The 21,954-nt window shown below is 39.0% G+C and overlaps 1 protein-coding gene across 1 annotated transcript in view; it reads left to right on the top strand.

The window, feature by feature from the left end:
• Positions 1-21,954, top strand: part of NUDT3 (nudix (nucleoside diphosphate linked moiety X)-type motif 3) — a 123,036-nt gene that overhangs the window by 94,303 nt on the left and 6,779 nt on the right. The window contains exons 3-4 of the mRNA XM_006860375.1: positions 18,713-18,757; positions 19,555-19,639. Coding sequence (XP_006860437.1) covers positions 18,713-18,757; positions 19,555-19,639 — 130 coding nt within the window. The remainder of the gene's footprint in view (positions 1-18,712; positions 18,758-19,554; positions 19,640-21,954) is intronic.

The raw sequence follows: 21,954 nt of genomic DNA, 5'->3' as shown, positions 1-21,954 counted from the left end.
TTAACTCTTAAATGCTTGCTTGACTCTATTTGGAGTAGCAAAGAAGTGAAGGCTTAGTATAACTGTGTTGTATTTTCATCTTAACTTTTTAAACCAGTCTGAGCCACTGTGAATGGAAAGTAGAGGGTGAGGTATCATGACATTTATTACGGAAAGCACATGATATATTTTTTTCTAATCCAAGAACTTTATTCACAAAATATATATATCATTTAGTAGCAAAACTTTAACATGTGAATACTAAGAATACTTTTCAACATGGTCAGTAAAATCTTTAGGGAATTAAGAGGAAAGTCATAATGTAGAGGTGGTGTCCCAGCTCATAAGTCTGTAGGGAAGGGGATGGGTGTGGCAGTGGGGAGATCCTGCTCTAGTCAGGAGTTGGTCCCTACTTCAGGCCCAATAGTTGTCAAATGACAGTAAAACTCAGTGTGGTTTTGATCCTCTGATGTTTCCAGAGAAGCTTAAAAGCTGGATTTCCTTGTGAGGTCTCCTGCTCATTTATTGTAAGAAATTAATTAAAAGTTATTTTCTTTTTAAATGTTAATGAAAATAATATACATGGCAACATCAGTGGACTCAAGCATGGCAACACATGTGAGGTTGGCCCAGGATTGGGCAGTGTTTCATTATGTTACGCAGAGGGTCACTATGAGTCAGTATCGACATGATGGCACTTCACGACGTAGATGAGAAAGCAGTAACAACAATAATATACTAAAAGACCAATACTGAAAACAGCCAGACTATGTGTATGTGTTTATAATCAAGTGACTGTCAGGTCCCCTGAGTGCTTCTGAAGTTTTACTGTATTTTGAACTATAAAGTGATAGACTCTGACCTCTTGAAAGAAGATAGTTTTCTTTATCAAAACCCTAAATAATATGTGAAAGCAAAATACTAGAAGTATTTTACTGTTTAATGGAAATGTTAAGATGAGAAAATATGTCCAGATATATAAAAATTTCTATAAATCAAGAGAGATCGTGACTCAACCCCATTTGTTTGTTTAAAAGTAAGTTTTATATGGCAATATCTGGATTTCTGTTATTTAATATTTAAAGGATTTAAAATTACATGGATGTGAATTATTAGTAAAAATGGACATATATAGCTTTGCATCTCTAGAGTTATCTTTAACAAAGGTACAAAAATAACTACAGAATTTTTCTGTGTGTTTGAAATTTTCAAAATAATAAGTTGGATAGACAATGGGTATGTTTCCTGTGTGTCAACCATATACAAAATCTTGAGCCAGAATCTATGAAGCACAGTGAAACAGTGAGTACCACTTTCTACAAGATAAGTTGCATTTTTGTAAGCTCGTACTACCATGGTCTTTGAAGGAACCCTAATGGCACAGTAATTAAATACTCAGATGATAACCAAAAGGTTGGTGATTTGAACCCACCAGCCACTCTCTGGAATAAAGATGCTGCACTCTACTTTAGTAAAAATCACAGTCTTGGGAACCCTGTAGGACAGTTCTGTTCAGTTCTACAGGGTCACAATGAGTCAGAATCAACTTGTTGGCAATGGGTAATACCATAGTTTTTGTTTTTACTGGGTTAGAAGACAGATAGTTTAATTTCCTTGGTCATAGCACTGTAATATTCAAGAATCGTCTTGTCTTTTAATACATTCATGATCTTATGCGATATATATGTGTTTTTAGGGTGGTAAAGAATTCCATGGAAATGCTGCTTAGTGATAAAACTTGAGGAAAGCCTTTATTCACATAAGATAGACATACATTTTTGTGTAAAGAAGCATCTTTTATTCTGCCTTTTAGGGAAAACATTTACACATAGCAAAAAAAATTAAGAGCTTACTCTTAGAAAAAATAAATTTGAACATATAAAATGAACAGTGAAAGTATGCCATGTTGTTGTTAGAAGTGGGTGTGAGGCTGTTTTCTGTTAGAGGACAGAATGAATCCTGCTGATCTCTGGTATTACCTTTCACGCCCTTAAGTAATAAATCGGTATTGAATCTCCTGTTTCTGGCAGCTGTGAACTTAGAACCGGCCTTTCCTCTCAGTTACAGTTCAGGGGATGAAAGGAGACCTTGGCAGAGATGCTGCCTCCAGTGAAGGGCCTGGCTGAGGCGTCTTGTGATAATCCCCATGCCCAGCTTTTGCTGGGTGCTCACGTGGCTGAGAGTGTAGCACAAACCTTGGCTCCAGAGCAAGACCTCTGCATTCTGAGAGTGCCTTTCTGCTCCACGGCTGTTATGAAACCGAGTTAAGCTTCCATGATTGCTTTTGTAGTCATCCTTAACATAAGTTTTCATATGGCTGTCATTTCAATTTAGCTAAAGTAATAAATGCTGCTAACTTTATGGAGAGTGGTGTTCACAATGTTGTTAGACATTTGTGTCAGGGACCATTTTAGTTTAAATATAAAATTGCTTTTACCTTGGAAACCTCACCCAAGTGGTTTGTAAGTATTTTAACTGTAAAAGCAGAAACTGAATATAATCTAACAGGGCTCTTATTCTGAGAGCATTAAGTGCTCCTTCTAAGCATGTTGTGCTGTTATTAGTGTGGCCAAGTATGATCACTAATTAAATAACTGGTGAGCTCTAGACTCTAGGGCACGCCCATTGTTCTGATTATAAAAATGATACATGTTTCTAGTAGAATGTAAAGCAGGAAACACAAAATGTGATTTGTATTTTTTCATTTTTTTTTTTTTTTTACTCAATGTGGACATTTTGGAAAAACAGGCCAGTAAAAAGAATAAAATACAAATATTTCATATTGCCTGTATGGCATTATCCTTCTGTGTGAGTTTTTGCCTTTCAGTCTTCTGGCTTGACTGGGGGTTTCTCAAGGGTAATCTCAAGTATCAAACACGGAAGTGAACAGGGAGGTTCATGAGAAATGTAAATGAAAAAGAGAAGGCAGGGTTTTCTAACTTTTCTCTCTGCTATCATTGTCTACAAGGAGCTCTGGTAGCATAGTGGTTAGGAATCAGGCTGCAAACTGCAAGGTCAGCAGTTCGAAACTACCAGCTGTTCTGAGGGGGAAATATGAGGCTTTCTGCTCCCGTAAAGATTTATAGCCTCGAAAACCCTGTACAGGGTCACTATGAGTCGGAACCGACTCCATGGCACACAACAACAACATCACTGTCTATGGAGTCCTGGTGTGGCGCTGTGGGCTAATGCATCAGACTACAAAGTCGTTTGAACTGCAAGGTTGGTGGTTCAAGCTCACCAGCTGCTCCTTGGAAACTCTATACAGTGTTGCTATTGGTCACAATCGACTCGATGGCACTTAATAACAACAACAACAACATCATTGTCTGCTATCCCTTCTCCCTCTCTCTAGCCACAGACTTGGAGACCTTCATCAAATTTTGTGACTTTGTCTCTTAGTTACCTCTGAGCCTAGCATTTCACAAGGGCAGAGGTCTTTATCTTGTTCACTGCTGCATCCCTAACACCTAGAAAAATGTCTGGTACATAGTGGGTGCTTTGTAAATGGGGAAGAAGGGAAAGAGAGAAAGGGAGGGAGGAAGAATGTTCAAATCTGAGCTAAGAGAATGAAAGATTAGATCTCTTCTTCCTGGTTCTCAATACATTGACCAGCTGTCTAACTCGTTGATTATAAAAGGATCAGATACAACATGAACTCTATACAACAGATTTTTCAAAATGTTTTCTTAACAATATCAACAAAACCTTGCCTGCAGGAACATGGAAATGTATTTTTTAAATTACGGTTTACATATATGTTAAATATAATGTGCTGAGGAAATTACTAGATTAAATATAATTTAAAGGAGCTCTGGTAGCGTAGTGGTTATGAATCGGGCTGTGAACCTTAAGGTCAGCAGTTCGAAACTACCAGCTGCTTTGTGGGAGAAAGATGAGGGTTTCTACTCTCGTCAAGATTTACAGCCTTGGAAACCCTGTACAGGGTCGCTATGGGTCAGAATCAACTCGATGGCACTTAACAATGATAGGTATCTCCTGTCTGTTTTATAAAAATAAGGAGCTTTGCTATTCCTAGATCCATTTTGTTGAGGTCTACAAATGAAGCACAGGCTCTATAAGAATTTTTTAATTTTATGGTTTTGTGTTTATTTTTAAATGTATCTTTTTAAAAATTATATCTTTTACATTCATGTTTTATTATTGAAAAATAATTTTTATAAGCTAAAATTTTCCTTCAATCAATATTTCATAAGCTGGGCTCAGAGACTCCCTGGTGGGGCTAATGATTTATAATCTGTATATTTTAAGAATTGTTTTTGTTCCTTTACTTAAAGGAGTTGAATCATTACTGTGGTGGGAAATACACATTCTAAAACATTGAGTTGGGAGGAATGAAACTCCATCCCACTGATTTTTCTTAAGTGATTTATATAGTGGTGGAGGGTGTGCCATTGAGTCAGTTCTGCCTTAAATCTTATGGAAGTAAAAAGCCTCTTTCTCCCTCAGAGATACTGGTGGATTTGAACTGCTGAACATGAAGTTAGGAGCCCAACGTGAAAACCACTAAGCTACCAGGACTCCTCCTGGTTTATATAATTGTTGTTAAGTGCAGTCGAGTTGGTTCCGATTCATAGCAATCCTTGTTAAGTGCAGTCGAGTTGGTTCCAATTCATAGCAATCCTGTGTAGGATTGATTTCCTAGGAGCAGTAATCAGGGATACACCATTGAACAACTAATTCTGTCAGTGGAGGAATTTGGTAGACTCCTTATTAAGCCCTAAAAGAGAGTTTTCAGAATAATCCATACAGACATTCAAAAGAACTAAGCTTTCACAGTGGGTTTTTAAAACAGAGAGTGGGGCAGTTCAAAATGACCAGAGCTCCTACGTGGCAAGTGTTCTAAGATTTATAAAGTGAGAAGATCAACTGCTTATTACTCTCTACCCAACAGAGTTCTTGGTACAAAATGGAAGAGAAACCTCAGTATGAGAAGAAGTCTGAGGGAGCGTGTCTATCTATATAGTAAGGACTGTGAAGTTAAGTGGGGTTTATTTTTATAAGGTCATAGAATTACAATGTTGATTAAAGGACATCAAGAGGTTATTTGGTTTAAATCTACACTTGTGGTCAAGCACAATCAAATCTTTATACTATTAAACCTTTATACTATTTTTTCTTTTGAGTATATGTGTGTGTGTGTGTGTGTGTATATGTGGTGTTGGTGTTGTTATGTGCCTTCCAGTCGATTCTCTTAGCGACCCTGTATAGGAAGAGCAGCTAGTGAGCTTGAACCACCGGCCGTGCCGTTCAAACTGACCTTGTAGTCCAATCAATGAACTAGCCCCACAGTGTCACACCAGGAGTATATATGTTGTTAAGTCCCATTGAGTCAGTTCCGATCCATAGCGACCCTGTATATATCCATATATATTGTTGTTGTTGTTAAGTACCGTGGAGTCGATTCCAACTCATAGTGACCCTGCACAAGGTTTCCAAGGCTCTAAATCTTTATGAGAGCAGAAAGCTTCATCTTTCTCCTGCAGAATGGCTGATAGTTGAGGTTAGCAGTATGATTCATAACCATTACGCTACCAGAGCACGCACTTTCTCTATATCTATAACTTATATAATTTATATAAACATATAATAAAGTAGCTGCTAAGGCTGCTAATATACAACCAAAAGCCTAATGGGATTTGGTTCCTTGGTTTAGGGGCTTAGAGACATGGTTTCATGAGACCAGAAGCAACTTCAAAGATTAGATAGGAACCGTCAAGGACCCGGAGTTTATGTTATGGGGGATGAGCAACTCAGAAAACGAGGATGACAGTGGTTACAGAACTCAAAGGATATAGTCATGTAGAAGAATGATGCCATTCAGCAGCAGATCTAGAGTGAGATGTAGTTGTAGTTTTTGCTGCTTCCAAATAGACTGTTCATCTCTGTTGAATGAATTGAATATGTACTACATTAAATGTTTCAGAAACCTTTATCATGATATTTGGCAAAACTGAAAGTTTCTTTTGTTGTTTCAAAATGAAATTACCAGTTCTACCTGACAAACTCACAGACAAGTGGTGATACCTTTAAAATTAAAGTTAGATTATTGTTAAGAACAATTGAGCTGAGCCAGGGTGGCATAGTTAAGCCTTGGCTGCTAACCTAAAGGTCGACAGTTTATAGCTTCGAACACCTTGTGAACAAGGCTTATTGGATTGCTATGAGTTAGAATCGACTCTTGAGTCAGAAGTGACTTGACAACAGTAAGTTATCAGTTAAAAACACCAGAATTACATAAGATTAATATAATGACCAGCGTTTCTTAAGTATTGTATCTAGATGACAAAATAATTACATAATGTTCCCTTTAGTAATTGCAAATTCAAAAACTAAAGTTCTATTTAAATAAGTTGCCCTCCAGAAGGTGTACTAATTTACTCTCCCAGCCATACAGATAAGGAAACTGGTAATAATGGCTGATACAGGCTTTGGAATCAAATACACCTAGGTTCAAGTCCTGGTGCTGCTCCTTAACTATATGGTATTGGCAGATGATCATCTCTAAACATTGCTTTCCTCATCTGGAACATATAAGCCATGATAATACTTGCTATAACACTGAAGGATTAGCACTTGACTGCTAAGTCAGTTTGAACCACAAGATCAGCAGTTCAAGGTCACCAGTCACTCCTCGGAAACCCTATGCGGGGTCTTTATGAGTCAGAACCAACTCAACAGCACTTAACATCATCAGCAACAAGAAGCATTGCTTTCCTCATCTGGGACATAGAAGCCGTGACAGTACCTGCTTCATAGACAGATATTTAGTAAGAACTCAAGGACCAACTATTACTACTACTAGAAAACATTACTCATTTGCCTTGAGTCACACAGGTGAGGATGTACTGAACCCTCAGGTTTTGTAAAGTATGTGGGCAATTTTTGGTTGAAGACCTTTCTTTAAATATGTAGTTAGAACTGAAAGAAACGTGACTTACATATTTTTTATCTTAAATGTTTTATTGTGAATTATGTGATAGTTTACATACATTTTTTTTAAATAGACTTTTTTGACATTAGAATTTAATTTGTTGCCATTGTTTTGACACATAATGACCTCACATGACTGTAGAACTGCCCCATAACATATGTTAGGCTGTACTCTTCATGGCAGCAGTTTACCACGTCTTTCTCCTCCAAAGCCGCTGGTCAGTTCAAATTGTCACCCTTTCAGTTGGCAGTCGAGCACTTAACCATTGTGCTACCACGACCCCCTGAAGGTACCCTGCAGTTAGCTCACTTTTACTACAATTAACTACTTCTAAGTTATTTTTCAACCATTAAAAAAAAAAAAAACTGGATTAAAAAGCAAGGATGATGATCTCCTTTTATTTGATTTAACTATCTGATTATCACACGTAATTGAATGCCACCCTTGGTTACGAATCGGGTTGCTAACCTCAAGGTTGGCAGTTTGAAACTACCAGCTGTTCTGTGGGAGAAAGCTTTCTGCTCCTGTAAAGAAGATTTGCAGCCTCAGAAACCCTGTGCAGGGTCACTATGAGTTGGAACGGACTCCACGGTACATAACAACAACAACACTGATAAATGGTTAGTACATTGGCTCAGAGTAGAGATTAGAATCTGCCCTGTTAAAGAGTACAGTAATGTATTTGAGCTGGTTTGTGTTGGAACCCCAAATACAGGCTGAATTACAGGGAGGGAAGCCAATCTGCTGCTGCTAAATGAACTGAGGCCAAAAGACTCTTCCAAACAGTTATATTTGCTTTCCCATCCAATGCCACATTCCAGAAAAGGACTTTTAGTCATTAAGAAGTATATTCACACCTTACTTTCTATTGACTCCAATACAAGTCAGCAACACTCAAATGCAACCCTTGCCTCTGTAGGTTCTACAAATCAGTAACCTATTTAGCAGCCACTGGCCCTTAGCAGGTCTAACTTACCTGACTGACGTGCCACCTCACAGCTTCTTTTTAATTCAGTCAGGGAACTTAGAAATGCTCAATGCCTGGCACTGCACTGCACTGCACTGCACTGCACTGTACTTTTACTGTGCTGTGCTCTACTGCTCAGGAAGTATTCATTGACAATATTCATTGACATTGATTCTAATTCCTCTTGAAAGGCCCTCAGTGACTCAAACTGATGCATTTCCAAATTCCATCATAATAAATATAACTTTTGGTTATTCTTAGATATACTAATTAAGAGATAAATATATAAAAACATGTAAGAGAATAATAAATACCAAATTCAGATAAGTAGTAATCTCTGACAGAGGGTGCGAAATACAAAAAGGGCTTTAGTTGTACCAGTAATGTTTTATTTCTCTTATCTTTTTAAGAAAGTACACAAAATGACATGTTGATATTTGACAAAACTGAATAATGGTGATGTGATTTTTGTCTTCACTGTGGTTTGCAATATTTTATTTAAAAAGCAGTCCTATTCTGCAGTTACACTGCAACACTGGTATGTTTTCATCTGTCTTCACTGTGATTTCTTTCATCTGTAATTATGAAGCTTGCCTGTAAGATTCCAGAAAGTTATGTGCATCAGAGGTCATACATTTTCTGTTCCGAGGTTTCCTTATACAGGCACTTGAATTACAGTTGCCCCTCTAAGCTCCTTTTGGAGATGAGTTCATTTCTTTAATAGAGGAAGCTTTTATCTTACAGTTCCATTGGGTATCCAGAGTTTTTGCTGTGGGACACTTTCAGTCTTCCTCAGAGAGCTACATTTTGAATCAAGGAGAGAGAAGTAGCTTTCAGCTACAAGTAACTGAATAGCTGATTAAAGGTGGCTTCACCCACATCATTTATATTTCTCACATAAGAAATGTAGAGGCTAGCAGTTGCAAAATTGCTTCAGTGTAGCTCAGCAGCATCAGGGCTCTGGGTCAGCTTCTCAGTGATTTTCCTGGCCTTTTTCTCATGGTCACAAGATATCTGTAGCAGCTCCAAGTTTCAGGCCCCCACTTGACAAGCAAGGGAAAAATAGTGTTTCTTCTTGTGCAGCTTTTTTTATTCTGGTGGAAAATCTTTCCCAGAAGTGTCTGAGAGACATCCTCTCATGATCCATTGTCCAGAACTGGGTCATATGCCACACCCCTGAACCTGTCACAGCAGAAGGGAGTGGAAGTACCAGGCCAGAAAGCCATGGAGGGAGTGGGAGTGACCATGGGTTAAGCAACAAATGTTGTCTACCAAAATGCATATCTCAGAGTGAACATTTGGTTTTAGAAGGTGGCAGTCCACTTTGTGCTTGTCTAACTTAAACAACAAATTATAAAACAAAATGATCTAACCACAGGTTCTTTGTTGTGAGAGATTATTTTAGGGCGGACTCAAAGACCCCATCCATGATAGTTCCTCTGCCTGAGAACTGCGTACACACAAGAGGAAGCTACTAGGGGGAGAAATGGGCTACTGAGGCCTCCCTAATTAGTCTAGTCCTTTCCAGATAAATACTCCAGTCACAGTAAAACATCCCCAGAGAAGAAAAGACATTTGTGGTAGCATATTATTTATCATCCCTAGGCATTTCTTTCCTTATCTGAAACATGGAAACCATGATAATACCTACTTCATAGGTAAATATTTAGTAAGAACTCAAGTACCAGCTATTATTATTACTAGAAAAGATGGATTGTTGTTATTAAGTGCCGTCAAGTCGATTCTGACCCATAGCAAGCCTGTATAGCATTTCCAAGGAGCAGCTGGTGAACTTGAACCACCAACCTTGCAGTTCAAACAATTTTTCAGACTGACACATTAGCCCACAGTGCCACACCAGGATAATTTGCCTGTTTTTAGAAAGTAGACAACATATAAGTTTGGCATAGAATATATCTACATAATGTGTTTATATGTACTGTAAATATATGCAGGTCCTGGTGTGGTGCCACAGGATAAGCACTTGACCTCTAGGTCAGATTGAACTGCAATGTTGCCATTTTAAACTCGCCAACTGCTCCTCATAGCAAACCCTATACGGGATCGCTGTGAGTCTGAATCGACCAATTCCAACTCACAGTGACCCTGTATAGAGTTTCCAACACGCAGGTGGTGAGTTTGAACTGCTGACCATGTGGTTCAAATGGACCTTGCAGTCCAGTGCTTTATCCCACAGCGCCACACCAGGACTCCAAAAACAATACAAAGGAAGTGAACCCACCCACAGGGATCAACTCTCAGCTAAACAATAGACAGGCCTATAAAGTGAACTAGAATACCTATGATGAGCATACTCCTCAGAACACCAGCCTTATGAGACCAAAAGGGGGTCTTTGCCGAAAGATAAAGTCCAGAAGACTGGAAGAGGGCAGGATCGAGAAGGATAAATGGAAGTGTACTGTCACAAAACAAAGTATGTTTAAACTGTTGAATAGGAAACTAATGTACTCTGTAAACTTTCACCCAAATCACAATGAACTTTGTTGTTGTTTAAAGAAAACTAAACTTACATATATATACATACTTCTTTTTTTAATAAGGTAGGCGAGTGATCAAATTATTTATATTGACTAAATCTAAAGCCCTACAACTAATATTGTAATACTCTGAGCTTCAAAGAAGCACTTCCATTTGGTTGAATAGTGAAAGGCAATGGAAATTTTATTTGATATTCTCACTACTAACCATGATGGGCTTTAGAATAGACTCCTGGATTTGGGACACACCAATTTGAAATTATAAATGCTTTCATATGATTATGGGAAAAGCAGGTTCATCTCAGCTGGTCTAAGCTTAAATATACCCTGAATCAAATCTTAACCCCAAATATTGGAGCCAGATATCTGTCAGAAGTGACCCTGACACCTACAGGGACCTGCATGTAGCAATCATGTGAGAGATAAAAATAACGACTCTCAGATTGCTTGGGGCAGCACTTGGGAAAGAGCTCGGAGCTAAAAGCTAGACTCAGGGTTGGAGAGAATATGTGAGAAAGTAGAATCATCCAAAGTAATGCTGTCTTAGCAATTCCTTTGCCTATAGGAATTGCTTTCTTAAACAAACTGAAATAATTTTCTTACTAAAAGAGTTTAATAAAACCGCTAACTCATAGGTTTTTAACTGTTAAATGTAGGAATATTTCTTTGCTTTTTTACCATGGACTAAGTGGTAGAAGTGGAAGAAAGATGAGGCTTTCTGCTCCCACAAAGATACAGAGCCTTGGAAACCCTATACATGGTTGCTATGAGTCATAACTGACTCAACAGTACTTAACAACAACACTGGTAGGATTCCTTTAAATAAAATTCTGTCAAGTAGATCCTCCATGTAGTAATATGAAATAAAACTGTGAATTCTACAAGTTGAAAAGTAATGGCAGCATTATTTGATTTACACTAGACTTTTTAAGAACAAATCTATTTCATAAAGAAAGGTGCTTTAATATTTTCCCCAACTACCTCTTACACAGAGTAAATCTAGAAAATGGCTGTTATTAAACAAAAGATCTAATAAATCATATTGAGTTGTCATAATAATAAGTTGATTTGTGCCCTTAAAATTTGGAGTTTGTTTCCTTTTTTTAAACTGTTCATTTCTTTAAGGAGAAAAAGCAAAGTAGAATAGTAACTGCTAGAGAGAAGAGTGCTACTTCCCCTTCACCAAAAAGAAAGGTGAATCTCTGTCAATATTTTGTCACACACCCCCCACACCTGTAGCCTACTTCCACAGCTCTGTTCCCAAGCCATCAGTGGAGGCCTGTCGTGGGAGCAAAAGTGATGCATATGTGGAGATGATCTGAGCATGTTCAGGCTGCCGGGATCCAAGTACAGGGTTGCCTGCCAGCTTGTCCCTCTTGTTCAGGCATTTTCACTGGTTAATTCATAAAGTTCAGTCTAGCTAGTCTTAGTTGGCTGTTGTTGTTAAATGCTGTTGAGTCGATTCTGACTCATAGTGACCCTGTATAGAGTCTTCAAGGAGCAGCTGGTGAGCTTAAACCACCGACCTTGCAGTTCAAATGACTTTGCAGTTTGGCGCATTAGCGCTGTAGTTGACTGTGGAGGGCAATTATTTTTTTTTTAATGTAGAAAAGCAATTTAAATAAGAAAAGGTTAGACATTTCTATGTAAGTAGACTGGAAGCCACATGGGGGGAAAAATGGATATAAAATAGTGGAGAAAGCAGGTGTGAAAGTGAGAGGGAAAGGAAACTAATTTTTGGCCAGATATTGGCAAAGGATTCATATCAAAATATAATTCATCTAATAGTTTTAGGCTTTTTAATCTGCTTCCATTGTTTTTATTGTTCAGTATCTCTTAAGGACTTTTAGAGTACTTATGAAATTATTTGTTCATTCTATAAAAACAATATCAATTATGTTTAAAAAGGTTTTTTTTGCTTTGGTTTTGTAATTTATCACAAAAATAATATCACAGTAATAGAAAACAAGGTTTCTATTACTGTGCTAGGATGGCACAGTGGGTTCATCTTCCCCCATATCTTCTGTCCAAATACCCAGGAAAGACAGATAAAATACAAAAAGCAAAAGCCAGAAAAGATATTAAGTGCCATGGAGTCGATTCCAACCCATAGTGACCTAGTATAGGGTTCCCGAGAAACCACAGGCGAGCTGGAACCGCTGAGCTTGCTGTTCAAACCAACTTTGCAGTCTAGTACATTAACCCACAGTGCATACCAGAACTCCAAAAAAGAGGCTCAAATACAAGGTGAATTACCTCTATGGATATGAAAGAGCAACATTGTAGAATGGAAAGGGGAAAGTACAGTCTGCATGGCCTGGGGACCATTGGTGGTGGCTGGCAGTTGGACCCATTGGAGTCAGAGGAGTTTAAGTGTCCCTTTTGAGATAGGGGTGGGCCTGAAAGGACACCAGAAGCTTTCAGAAAGATGTGAATGTAGGCATGGGAGGGCACAGATGCAGTACACGATGTGCTGGGCCATCCTCTGAGCCTGTGGCTCAGTCTGCCTTATCATATTTGAGATTTTGGAAAGCAGCCTTATAGGTGAGCCTTCCACCAATCAGAGCATGAATTTTATACACTGGCCCAACAAAGAACCCAAAATAAAATGCTCAAGTTAAATTCACTTATGATACAAAGATTTGTTCATTCTTTTAATAGCCTGTGGCATATTCACTATTCTCTACCAACACCATAATTCAAAGGCATTAAGTCTTCTTTGGTCTTCCTTATGCATTATTCAGCTTTTACATGCATGTGAGGTGATTTAAAATACCATGGCTTGCATCAAGTCCACCTTAGTCATCAGAATGACATCTTTGCTATTAAATACTGAAGTCTTTTTGCAGCAGATTTTCCTAATGCAATATAGCATTTGATTTCTTGACTGCTACTTCCATGGGTGTTGATTGTCGATCTAGTAAAATGAAATCCTTGACAACTTCCATCTTTTCTCCAATTATCTTGAGGTTGCTTACCGGTCCAGTTGTTAGGAGTTATACTTTCTCTATGTTGAGTTATAATCCATTCTGCAGTCTATAATCTGATGTTCATCAGTAAAAAGCAAGGTTGTGTCATCTGCATATCACAAGCTGTTAATGAATCTCCAATTGTGTACAAAGTATGAATTTAGGAAAGTTGAAAATTATCAAAAATGAAATGGAACACTTGTAGATATACTAGACTTTAAAGCTCAAGTGGACAGGTATTGGTCATTTTGAACTGGGCAGTCATATATGGCCTACTATTCTGGGAATAACAAATAGAAGAACAGTGTTGCATTCATTATCAAAAACAACATTTCAGGATCTATCCTGAAATACAATGCTGTCAATAGTAAAATAACATCCATCCATACGCAAGAAAGGCCAGTGCTAATAACCAAAGACCAGACTAATTATGGGATGATATCATGGACATCATACATGAAGAAAACAAAAGGTTGTTAAAAACACAGGAATGATAGTAAAAATAAAATGGATGTAATAAAAGACCCTGAAACTTGCTCTTGAACATAGAATAACTAAAGGGAATGGAAGAAATGATGAAGTTTAAAAGCTGAACAGAAGGTTTCAAAGGGTAGCTTGAGAAGACAGTACTGTAATGAACTATGCAAAGACATGGAGTTAGAAAACCAAAAGTGAAGAAGAACATGCTTAGCATTTCTCATACTGAAAGAACTGCAGAAAAATTTGAAGCCTCTACTTGAAATACTGGATTCTATGGACCAAATATTGCAGGAAGCATCAAAAGAAGATAGAAGGAATACACAGAGTCACTGTACCAAAAGAACTGGTTGACATTCAACCATTTCAGGAGGTAGCATATGATCAAGAATAGACAATATTTGGGTCCCCTCAATGCAAACCCCCTTCCAAGACTAAGACTCAACGGAAATACACGCTCTGATTGGTGACCCGATAGGGGGAAGTAGGGTAAAAGCAGCAATAAAGTGGCAAGCTAAGCCCTACAATGTTCGGTGGGCTTCTGTGGACCCAGTTGGGGACCTGGTTGGCAAGCAGTGTAAGGAGACCTGGGGACTCTTGGACCCAGAGTCAGTGGCATGGCCACGGAGGACTCGAGTGGAGAGTGGAGCTACCGGCTGATGGGAAGAGAGGGCATGTGCACAAGAATGCCCACACTTGCAGATGGTACCCACGTGACCTGGACCGGATGACTAGATGATCAGAGCTCAACCAGGAGAAGAAAGAAGAGGAAAAAAAAGAGTGATCTGATACAATCTGATGAACTTGACCTACACCTACAGATGCAGTGACTCAAAAGAAGGAACAAATCCTTACAGCAAGAAACATTCCTACCCCCTCCACACACCGAGTAGACAGAGATGGACAACTTGGACATTGGATACCCAGGTGGGGGTGGGGGTGGGGAACTACAAAGGCAAGAAGTGACTGGCTTACAAGCTTTCAAGAGGGAACCTAGAGCTAGGGGGCATGGAGGAAGGCAGAATCTCCAGTGAGTACTATCCAATCTGTCTAGGCGGAGCTGATGAAATGAAATACAGATGGGTAACTTGTGATACTGTAGTGAATAATGGTTATCAGGACTGATTATGAGGGTTGGAAATACAAAGGTAGACATTTTGTAGCAAGGAAGGGTGTGATTAATTCTCCAGTCTAGGAGCGGAGGTCTCTAGGACCATCAATGGAGAAGAGCCGAGAGCGGGACCCTACCCAGAGATGCCTGAGATAGAGACAGAGACAATGATGTGGAGTGATGAAGCGGCTGGGGATTTTGGATCCAGAGAGGGAGAGGGACTGTGGGCTGAAGACTTTGGGGGGTGGGGGGAAAGTGTAGGGGGCGGGTTTCTAGGTATACCCTTTGGTCGGTTGATGATGCATGGAGGGGATTGGAGCCATGGCAATGAAATGATATATGATGGAATGAATGTAAAACTAAAGTTCTCTCATGTAAACTATCATATAATTCACAATAAAACATTAAAAAAAAAAAAAAAAGAATAGACAACATTGTAGGAAGGAGTCCATGCTACACTGATGGCATTAACAAAAACCACAAGGCTCCAGGAATTGGTGGAATACCAGTTGAGATCTTTCAACAAATGGATGCAACACTAGAAGTGACCACTCTGCCAAGAAATTTGAAAGAACGATTTCAGCAGTACATCAACAGGGAACTGCCAGAAATTCAAGCTGGATTCAAAAGAAGACATGAAATGAGGGATATTGTTGCTGAGGTCAGATGGATCTTGGCTGAAAGCAGAGAATACTAGAAAAATGTTTAATTGACTAGGTAAAGGCATTTGACTATATGAATCATAACAAATTATGGATAACATTGTAAAGGATGGGAATTCCAAACAGTTTGGTGTGTTCATGCAGAACCTGTACCAAGAGGCACTCATTGGAACAGAACAAAGAGATACTGCATGGTTTAAAATCAGGATAGGTGTATTTGTCAAGATTGTATCCTTTTATCACACTTGTTCAATCTTGTAGACTGAGCAAATAATCTTAGAAGCTGAGTTATGTGAAGAAGAATGTAGCATCAGGATAAGAGGACGACTCAATGAACAACCTGCATTGTGCAGATGATACAGAATTACCATGTTGTTGTTGTCGTTAGGTGCCATTGAGTCAGTACCGACTCATAACGACCTTATGCACAGCAAAACAAAACACTGCCCAATCCTGGGCCAACCTCACTACTGTTGCCACGCTTGAGTCCATTTCGTTGGGGTCTTCCTCTTTTTCTCTGACCCTCCACCTTACCAAACATGGTATCCTTCTCCAGCAAATGATCTCTCCTGACAATATGTCCAAAGTACAAGAGATAAAGTTTGGCCATCTTGGCCTCCAAAGAGCACTTTGGCTGCACTTCTTCCAAAACGGATCTAAGAATTACCATATACCCTGCAAATCCAGTCCTAAGTATACCAAGATACTTGAAAGCAGGACCCAAACAGATACTTATATGCAAGTGTTCATTGCAGCCCTATTCTTAATAGCCAAAAGATGGGAAACAACCAGAAATTCTGTCATCAGATGAGTAGATAAACAATGTGGTCTATTCATATAATGAAATATTTCTCAACTGTAAAGTAAAGTGAAGTTGTCATATGTGCTACGACATGGATAAACCTTGGAAATATTATGCTAAATGAAATAATAAAGTGAATCACAAAATAACAAGTATTCTATGACACCATTATTATAAAAAGTCAAAAAAAAAAAAAAAGGTTTTCATACTAAAAGAAACATTCTTTAATGATTACCAGGGGTGGGAGGGGTTTTTTGGGTTTTTTTTTAAGGACACATATTGTATGGTTTCACTTACAGGAACTATCTAGAATTTGACAAATGTAGTGCTATGGGTTAAGCACTAGACTGTGAATACAAGGTTAGCCGTTCAAACTCACCAGCTGCCTTTGGGAAGCCCTATACAGGTCTCCGAAGGCACTTAACAAAAACATAGAGACCAAAGTTTATTAGTGATTATGAGGAGTTGAGAGGGAGAAGGCAAAAGGGAGTTGTTGCTTAGGTGATACTGAGTTTCTGCTAGAGTAATGAAAAAACAATTGGAAATGGATAGTGGTAATGGTTATACAGCATTAAGACTGTAATTCATATCACTGAATTGTACATGTAAAAAATGTTGAAATAGCAAATGTTTGTTACATATATTTTTACCACAAAGAAAAGGCCTGACGGTTGCATGAAGTTGCTGCCCTCTGTGTCTATCAATCATACTGCTCTGGGCATTTCTGTCATAATACCTGGCACTTTAAAAATATCCAGATAACAGTTTAGGTGCCAGAAGTACTGCAGTGAGTAGGCTGGAGTTCAAAAACCTATGAGAGCAGAACCCCTGTCAGACTTGCTTTGGCTCTACACTAGGTCCAGAATAGAGTTCAGTACCCTCAAAGAGCTCAGCAAAGCAGAAAAATCCATAAATATATTGCTGCTGTTGTTAAGAGCTGTCAAGTTGGTTCCAATTCATAGCAACCCTTTGTATGGTTTCCAGAGAGTGGCACTACAGGATAATACACTGTACAACAAAGTTGGTTTGAACCACAAGGTCATTGTTTCAAACTCACTAGCCACTCTTCAGAACCCTACGTAGATAGGAACCAACTCAACAGCACTTAACAACGACAACAATGTATATATGGATTTCCACTTTGCTGAGCTTTTTGAGGGTACTGAACTCTATTCTGGACCTAGTGTAGAGCCAAAGCAAGTCTGTCAGGGGCTCTGCTCTCATAGATCGTGAATTCCAGCTTATTCATTACTGTACTTCTGGCACCTACACTGATACCTGGCACGAGTTGGTCATTTAATCGAGGGTAAATAAACAATATTGCTACTAGATCTAGTTTCAGCTCCTACACGCATGGGGTTACTCCAAACATAGTGTGTATAAACATGTCTTTGCGATCAATAGATGGTTACAGACAAGTTCTCTTAGTATTGTCTTGTTAAAGAGCCTTCAAAGAAAGGTTCAATCAAAACTGGCTTCCAAGCAGGTTACTGGGTGAGTTCAATTCAAGGGAGAAGATCATCCCAGGAGGTAATGGCGTACCTGTTTTTTGGTACTCATTGTACATGTTTCGAAGAACACAGAATGATCATGGAAGCTTATTTTGAAGACATTTTAGAAAAATTGGAAAGTGCATTGGTGAGGAAAAGGCCAGGAAAGTTGCACTGAGAATTTTTTTTTCCCATCATGACAGTCATTCCCAACTTTCTTCAAGTAGAGCAAGAACTGTCCTACAAGAATTTCACTGAGAAACCTTATCCCATCCACCCTACAGCCTTCTTTTTTATCCCAACACTCAGAGAACATATGGAAAGGAACAGGATGCCAAAACATCTGTTTTAGACACAGTGTAATTTGAAGAGCATAGAATTCTGAGTAAGGGTTATCAAGATGGAAACACCACCCTTCAGAAGTGTATAGACCTAAACAGGACATATCAAAAATTAGTATTTTTACATTTTTGTTTAATAAAGGTCTCAATGATTTTGTAGCAGTACTTTTTTACGTGCCCTCGTACATATATGTTGGATAAATAAATGAAACAATTCATATCTGAAAATATCTTTGATACAACTTCTTGGCCTTGATGATCTCACACTCCTTGGCCAGATTTACCCTGCTGTTGGTCATTCTTAGACACACAGGTAAATATTGGCATAATCTTCACAGACCTGAAGTCTTCCTTAGCTATATTTTCTTGCTTTTACTTCTATTTTATAAACTCAAGAAAATTCAGAAGAGACTAGAAATATAAACAGTGTCAACGTGTTCATTTTCTCTCTTGCTTTACAGGCTGGAGTAAAAGGAACGTTGGGAAGATTAGTTGGAATTTTCGAGGTATGTGTTAAAATTGTTGGTACAAGTGTTGTATTAGTAACCACATATATTTTAATTTAGGAAAGATGCCATTTCTGTTTCAGCAAGTTTTTTAACAAAGAATAGTATGCGTTCCCTTTTTTTGAATCCCATCTTCTCCTCCAAAGAATTAGAATTGCTTGTAAGTATCATTTCCCCTCGTAGCTTCTCACCCTGTCTTTCCAAGAACCCAACTAGGGTAGATGAGTGTAGAGAATACAGAAAAATTGAATGTGAATAGTTATAACCAGGGAAGGAGCAATAAGGAAATAACCTCTGGTCCAAATTCAGAGGAAAGTAGAAGAAAGTGAGAAAGCAGGGAAGAGAGTAAACTGACCTGGGTTTGAAGACAAGGGGCAGGAATGTGAGATAGACCAAGCTTGTTTGGGTTAATAGGGCCACCCGAATCTGAGAGAGCTCCATGTGCCGCTGCTATCCACAGTCCACAGTCTCTTTTTTCTGTTGTTCTTGCTACTTGAATTGACATGGTACATTTTTCTTGAGCGGTCAAGCACTTTCTTGTTAAGTTGCTCTTAAGGTAAGGTAAGAGGACTTAAAAAAAAAAAGTATAAAGTCATGGCTTTAGAAACCCAGCCAAAGAGTACAGCCTCAGATTCAGGTGTGGCAGATTTAAATAGGCCATCCAACATAATTCCACATACGATATATGACAATGAAAAAAGGAATCTTTGTAGCTGTACTTTCTGAACCATATGCGTAAGAATAAATTTTAGCTCTCAAGGATAAACTTTTTCTGTTCTTCTCTCTTTGTCCTTTAGAACCAGGAGAGGAAGCATAGAACATATGTCTATGTGCTTATTGTCACAGAAGTGCTGGAAGATTGGGAAGACTCAGTCAACATTGGTAAGCCTCCAAAGAGCTCCCCACAGCCAAACCTGCTACATACAAGCAGAAACAATAGCCTGGTACAGAAAAGAAATAATAGAGGGATGTATTTAATCAAACTGTCTACTTTTGTAAACAAATGTTCTGCTAAAAAACCTTTACAAAAAAGAAAAGCCAAAATTCATTCTCTCCCTGCTTTCTCATCTGACCTGCCCACTGCCGTGGAGTCAGTTCTGACTCATAGTGACCCTCTAGAACAGAGTAGAACTGCTTCATATGGTTTCCAAAGCTGTTGTTCTGTGTAGAAGCAGATTACCTCGTCTCTTGTGGAGCAGCTAGTGGGTTTGATCCACCGACATTTTGGTTAGCAGCCCAGTGGTTAACCACTGCACCACCTAGAACCCACCCCCTTAAAAAAATATTAATAATTATAAGAGGGTCAACAAATCAAAACATAAAAATAAATATTTCTAAAATTAATTTAGATCTTCCCCAAAAGGGTTGTACTTCTGTACCTCCAAGGAGCAAAGGTTGATGAATGACCTTGACAATGCTAAGTCTGTTGCTGTCATGGGGGACCTGAGGCGAGAGCCAAACCATGGTCATCTTGTTCCTTGTGGTGTTCATTCCTATTGTTGGAGAAATCTGCGTTGATTTAATGGATTGAGTTCCTTCCTCCAGAGTCATTTAATAGAAACAGAGCATTGGGAAATAGTTTGCAATTTTATTCATGCCCCCCTTCATATACAACCAGCTTTCTCCTAAGAGCCACATCTTTTGATCTCTTAGGTCATATTGTGTGTATACCTTTTGAACCCAAAACTGAGTTGGCTTAATGGTTGATTCCTTATTTAACCTTTCACCTGTGAGGGAAAGTATATTCTAGAAAAGTGTAACATTAACTTAATTTCTATTATAAATTGATGTTGTTATTGTTATGAAGTGCTGTCGTGTCACTTCTGACTCATAGCGACCCTATATAGGGTTTCTGAGTGGTTGGTGGTTTGAACCACCAACCTTGGTGTTAGCAGTCCAGTGCTTATCCTATAGCACAGTGTAAATTGAACACCAGGACTCCAGACAGATAAAATTCACTTCCCCAAACCCCTCTCCTATTTGTTAACAATTCCACTGCCACCATGCCCTCATCATATTGTTAATCTGGGCAGTTCACATCCCTTCAGCTCTTACTAACTTTGTGATATAATAATTGTTGTTGTTAAGTGCCATCGAATTGATTCTGACTCATTGTGGCCCTGTAAAGGGTTTCTGAAGAGCAGCTGGTTAGTTTGAATTGCTGATATTGTAGTTTTCAGTTCAGTGCAGATCCTACAACACCACACCAGGAGTTCGATAGAATAACACAGTATTCTTAAATAAATAAATTCAGTGGTGGTTCATTGAAAACAGATACCCTGACATCCTGAAAAGAAAAAAGTGAAATGAATGTGATATAGCTCGTGTCCTAAAAGTACTCTTTTTCAGGTGGGATTCACATACTTGTGATACTAATTTTTAAGGTACTGTTGTTCTGTTAATACGCACACAAGTCTTTCACCAAGTAACCTTGCTTTTGAGAATTGGCCCTAAGGAAATAACCCCAAATAGAGAAATATGCCTATTGTGGGGGCCTTCCTCCAGGTGATCATCTGAGCATCACTCTTCCCAGTGGCAACTTGGGTCCTAATATACAGCTCAGTACATGAATTGAAGGATATTTATCTGATTGTGTTAAACACCTGTTAAAGTGCCGCCGAGTCAGTTCCAACTCATAGTGACCTAGTAGTATAGAGTTTCCAAGGAACAGCTAGCGAGTTTGAGCCACCAGCCTTGTGGTTCAAACTGACCTTGCGGTCTAGTGCTTATGCTACAGCACCAAACGTTGTTAAGTACCGAAGTGTCGATTCCAACTCACAGCAAATCTGTGTAGGGTTTCTGAGGAACAGCTGTTGAGCTTGAACAGCCAACCTTGCATGGTCTGGGTTTCATTTATATATGTATGAAGCGGCGAGATGAGAGGTGTCTGGAGACCAGGTCGATGGGGAGACGCTGCCTAGCGGGAAGAGACTGCAGGGGCCGGCCAGGCTGTCCTACTTAACCCTGACGCGAGAGTGCCGTCCTAGTCTAACCGTTGGATCTTGGCTTTGAGGCGATGTCGACCAACTTAGAGACCCACAAGCGCAGCCCAAAGCTTCTCACTACAACCCAGTCACCATCCGAGGATGGAAATCCCGCCTTTGAGCTGGACTTAAGGGCCCTAGCACAAGGAGATTCCTATTTAACAGCAACCACACATCTGCCACTCATCTGTCTGTCGTGCTGTGGTGGTTTGA

Source organism: Chrysochloris asiatica, unplaced genomic scaffold, assembly GCF_000296735.1.
Source record: "Chrysochloris asiatica unplaced genomic scaffold, ChrAsi1.0 scaffold00038, whole genome shotgun sequence".
In the NCBI taxonomy this organism is placed as follows: domain Eukaryota; kingdom Metazoa; phylum Chordata; class Mammalia; order Afrosoricida; family Chrysochloridae; genus Chrysochloris; species Chrysochloris asiatica.
This window is presented reverse-complemented; position numbering and strand designations above follow the sequence as displayed.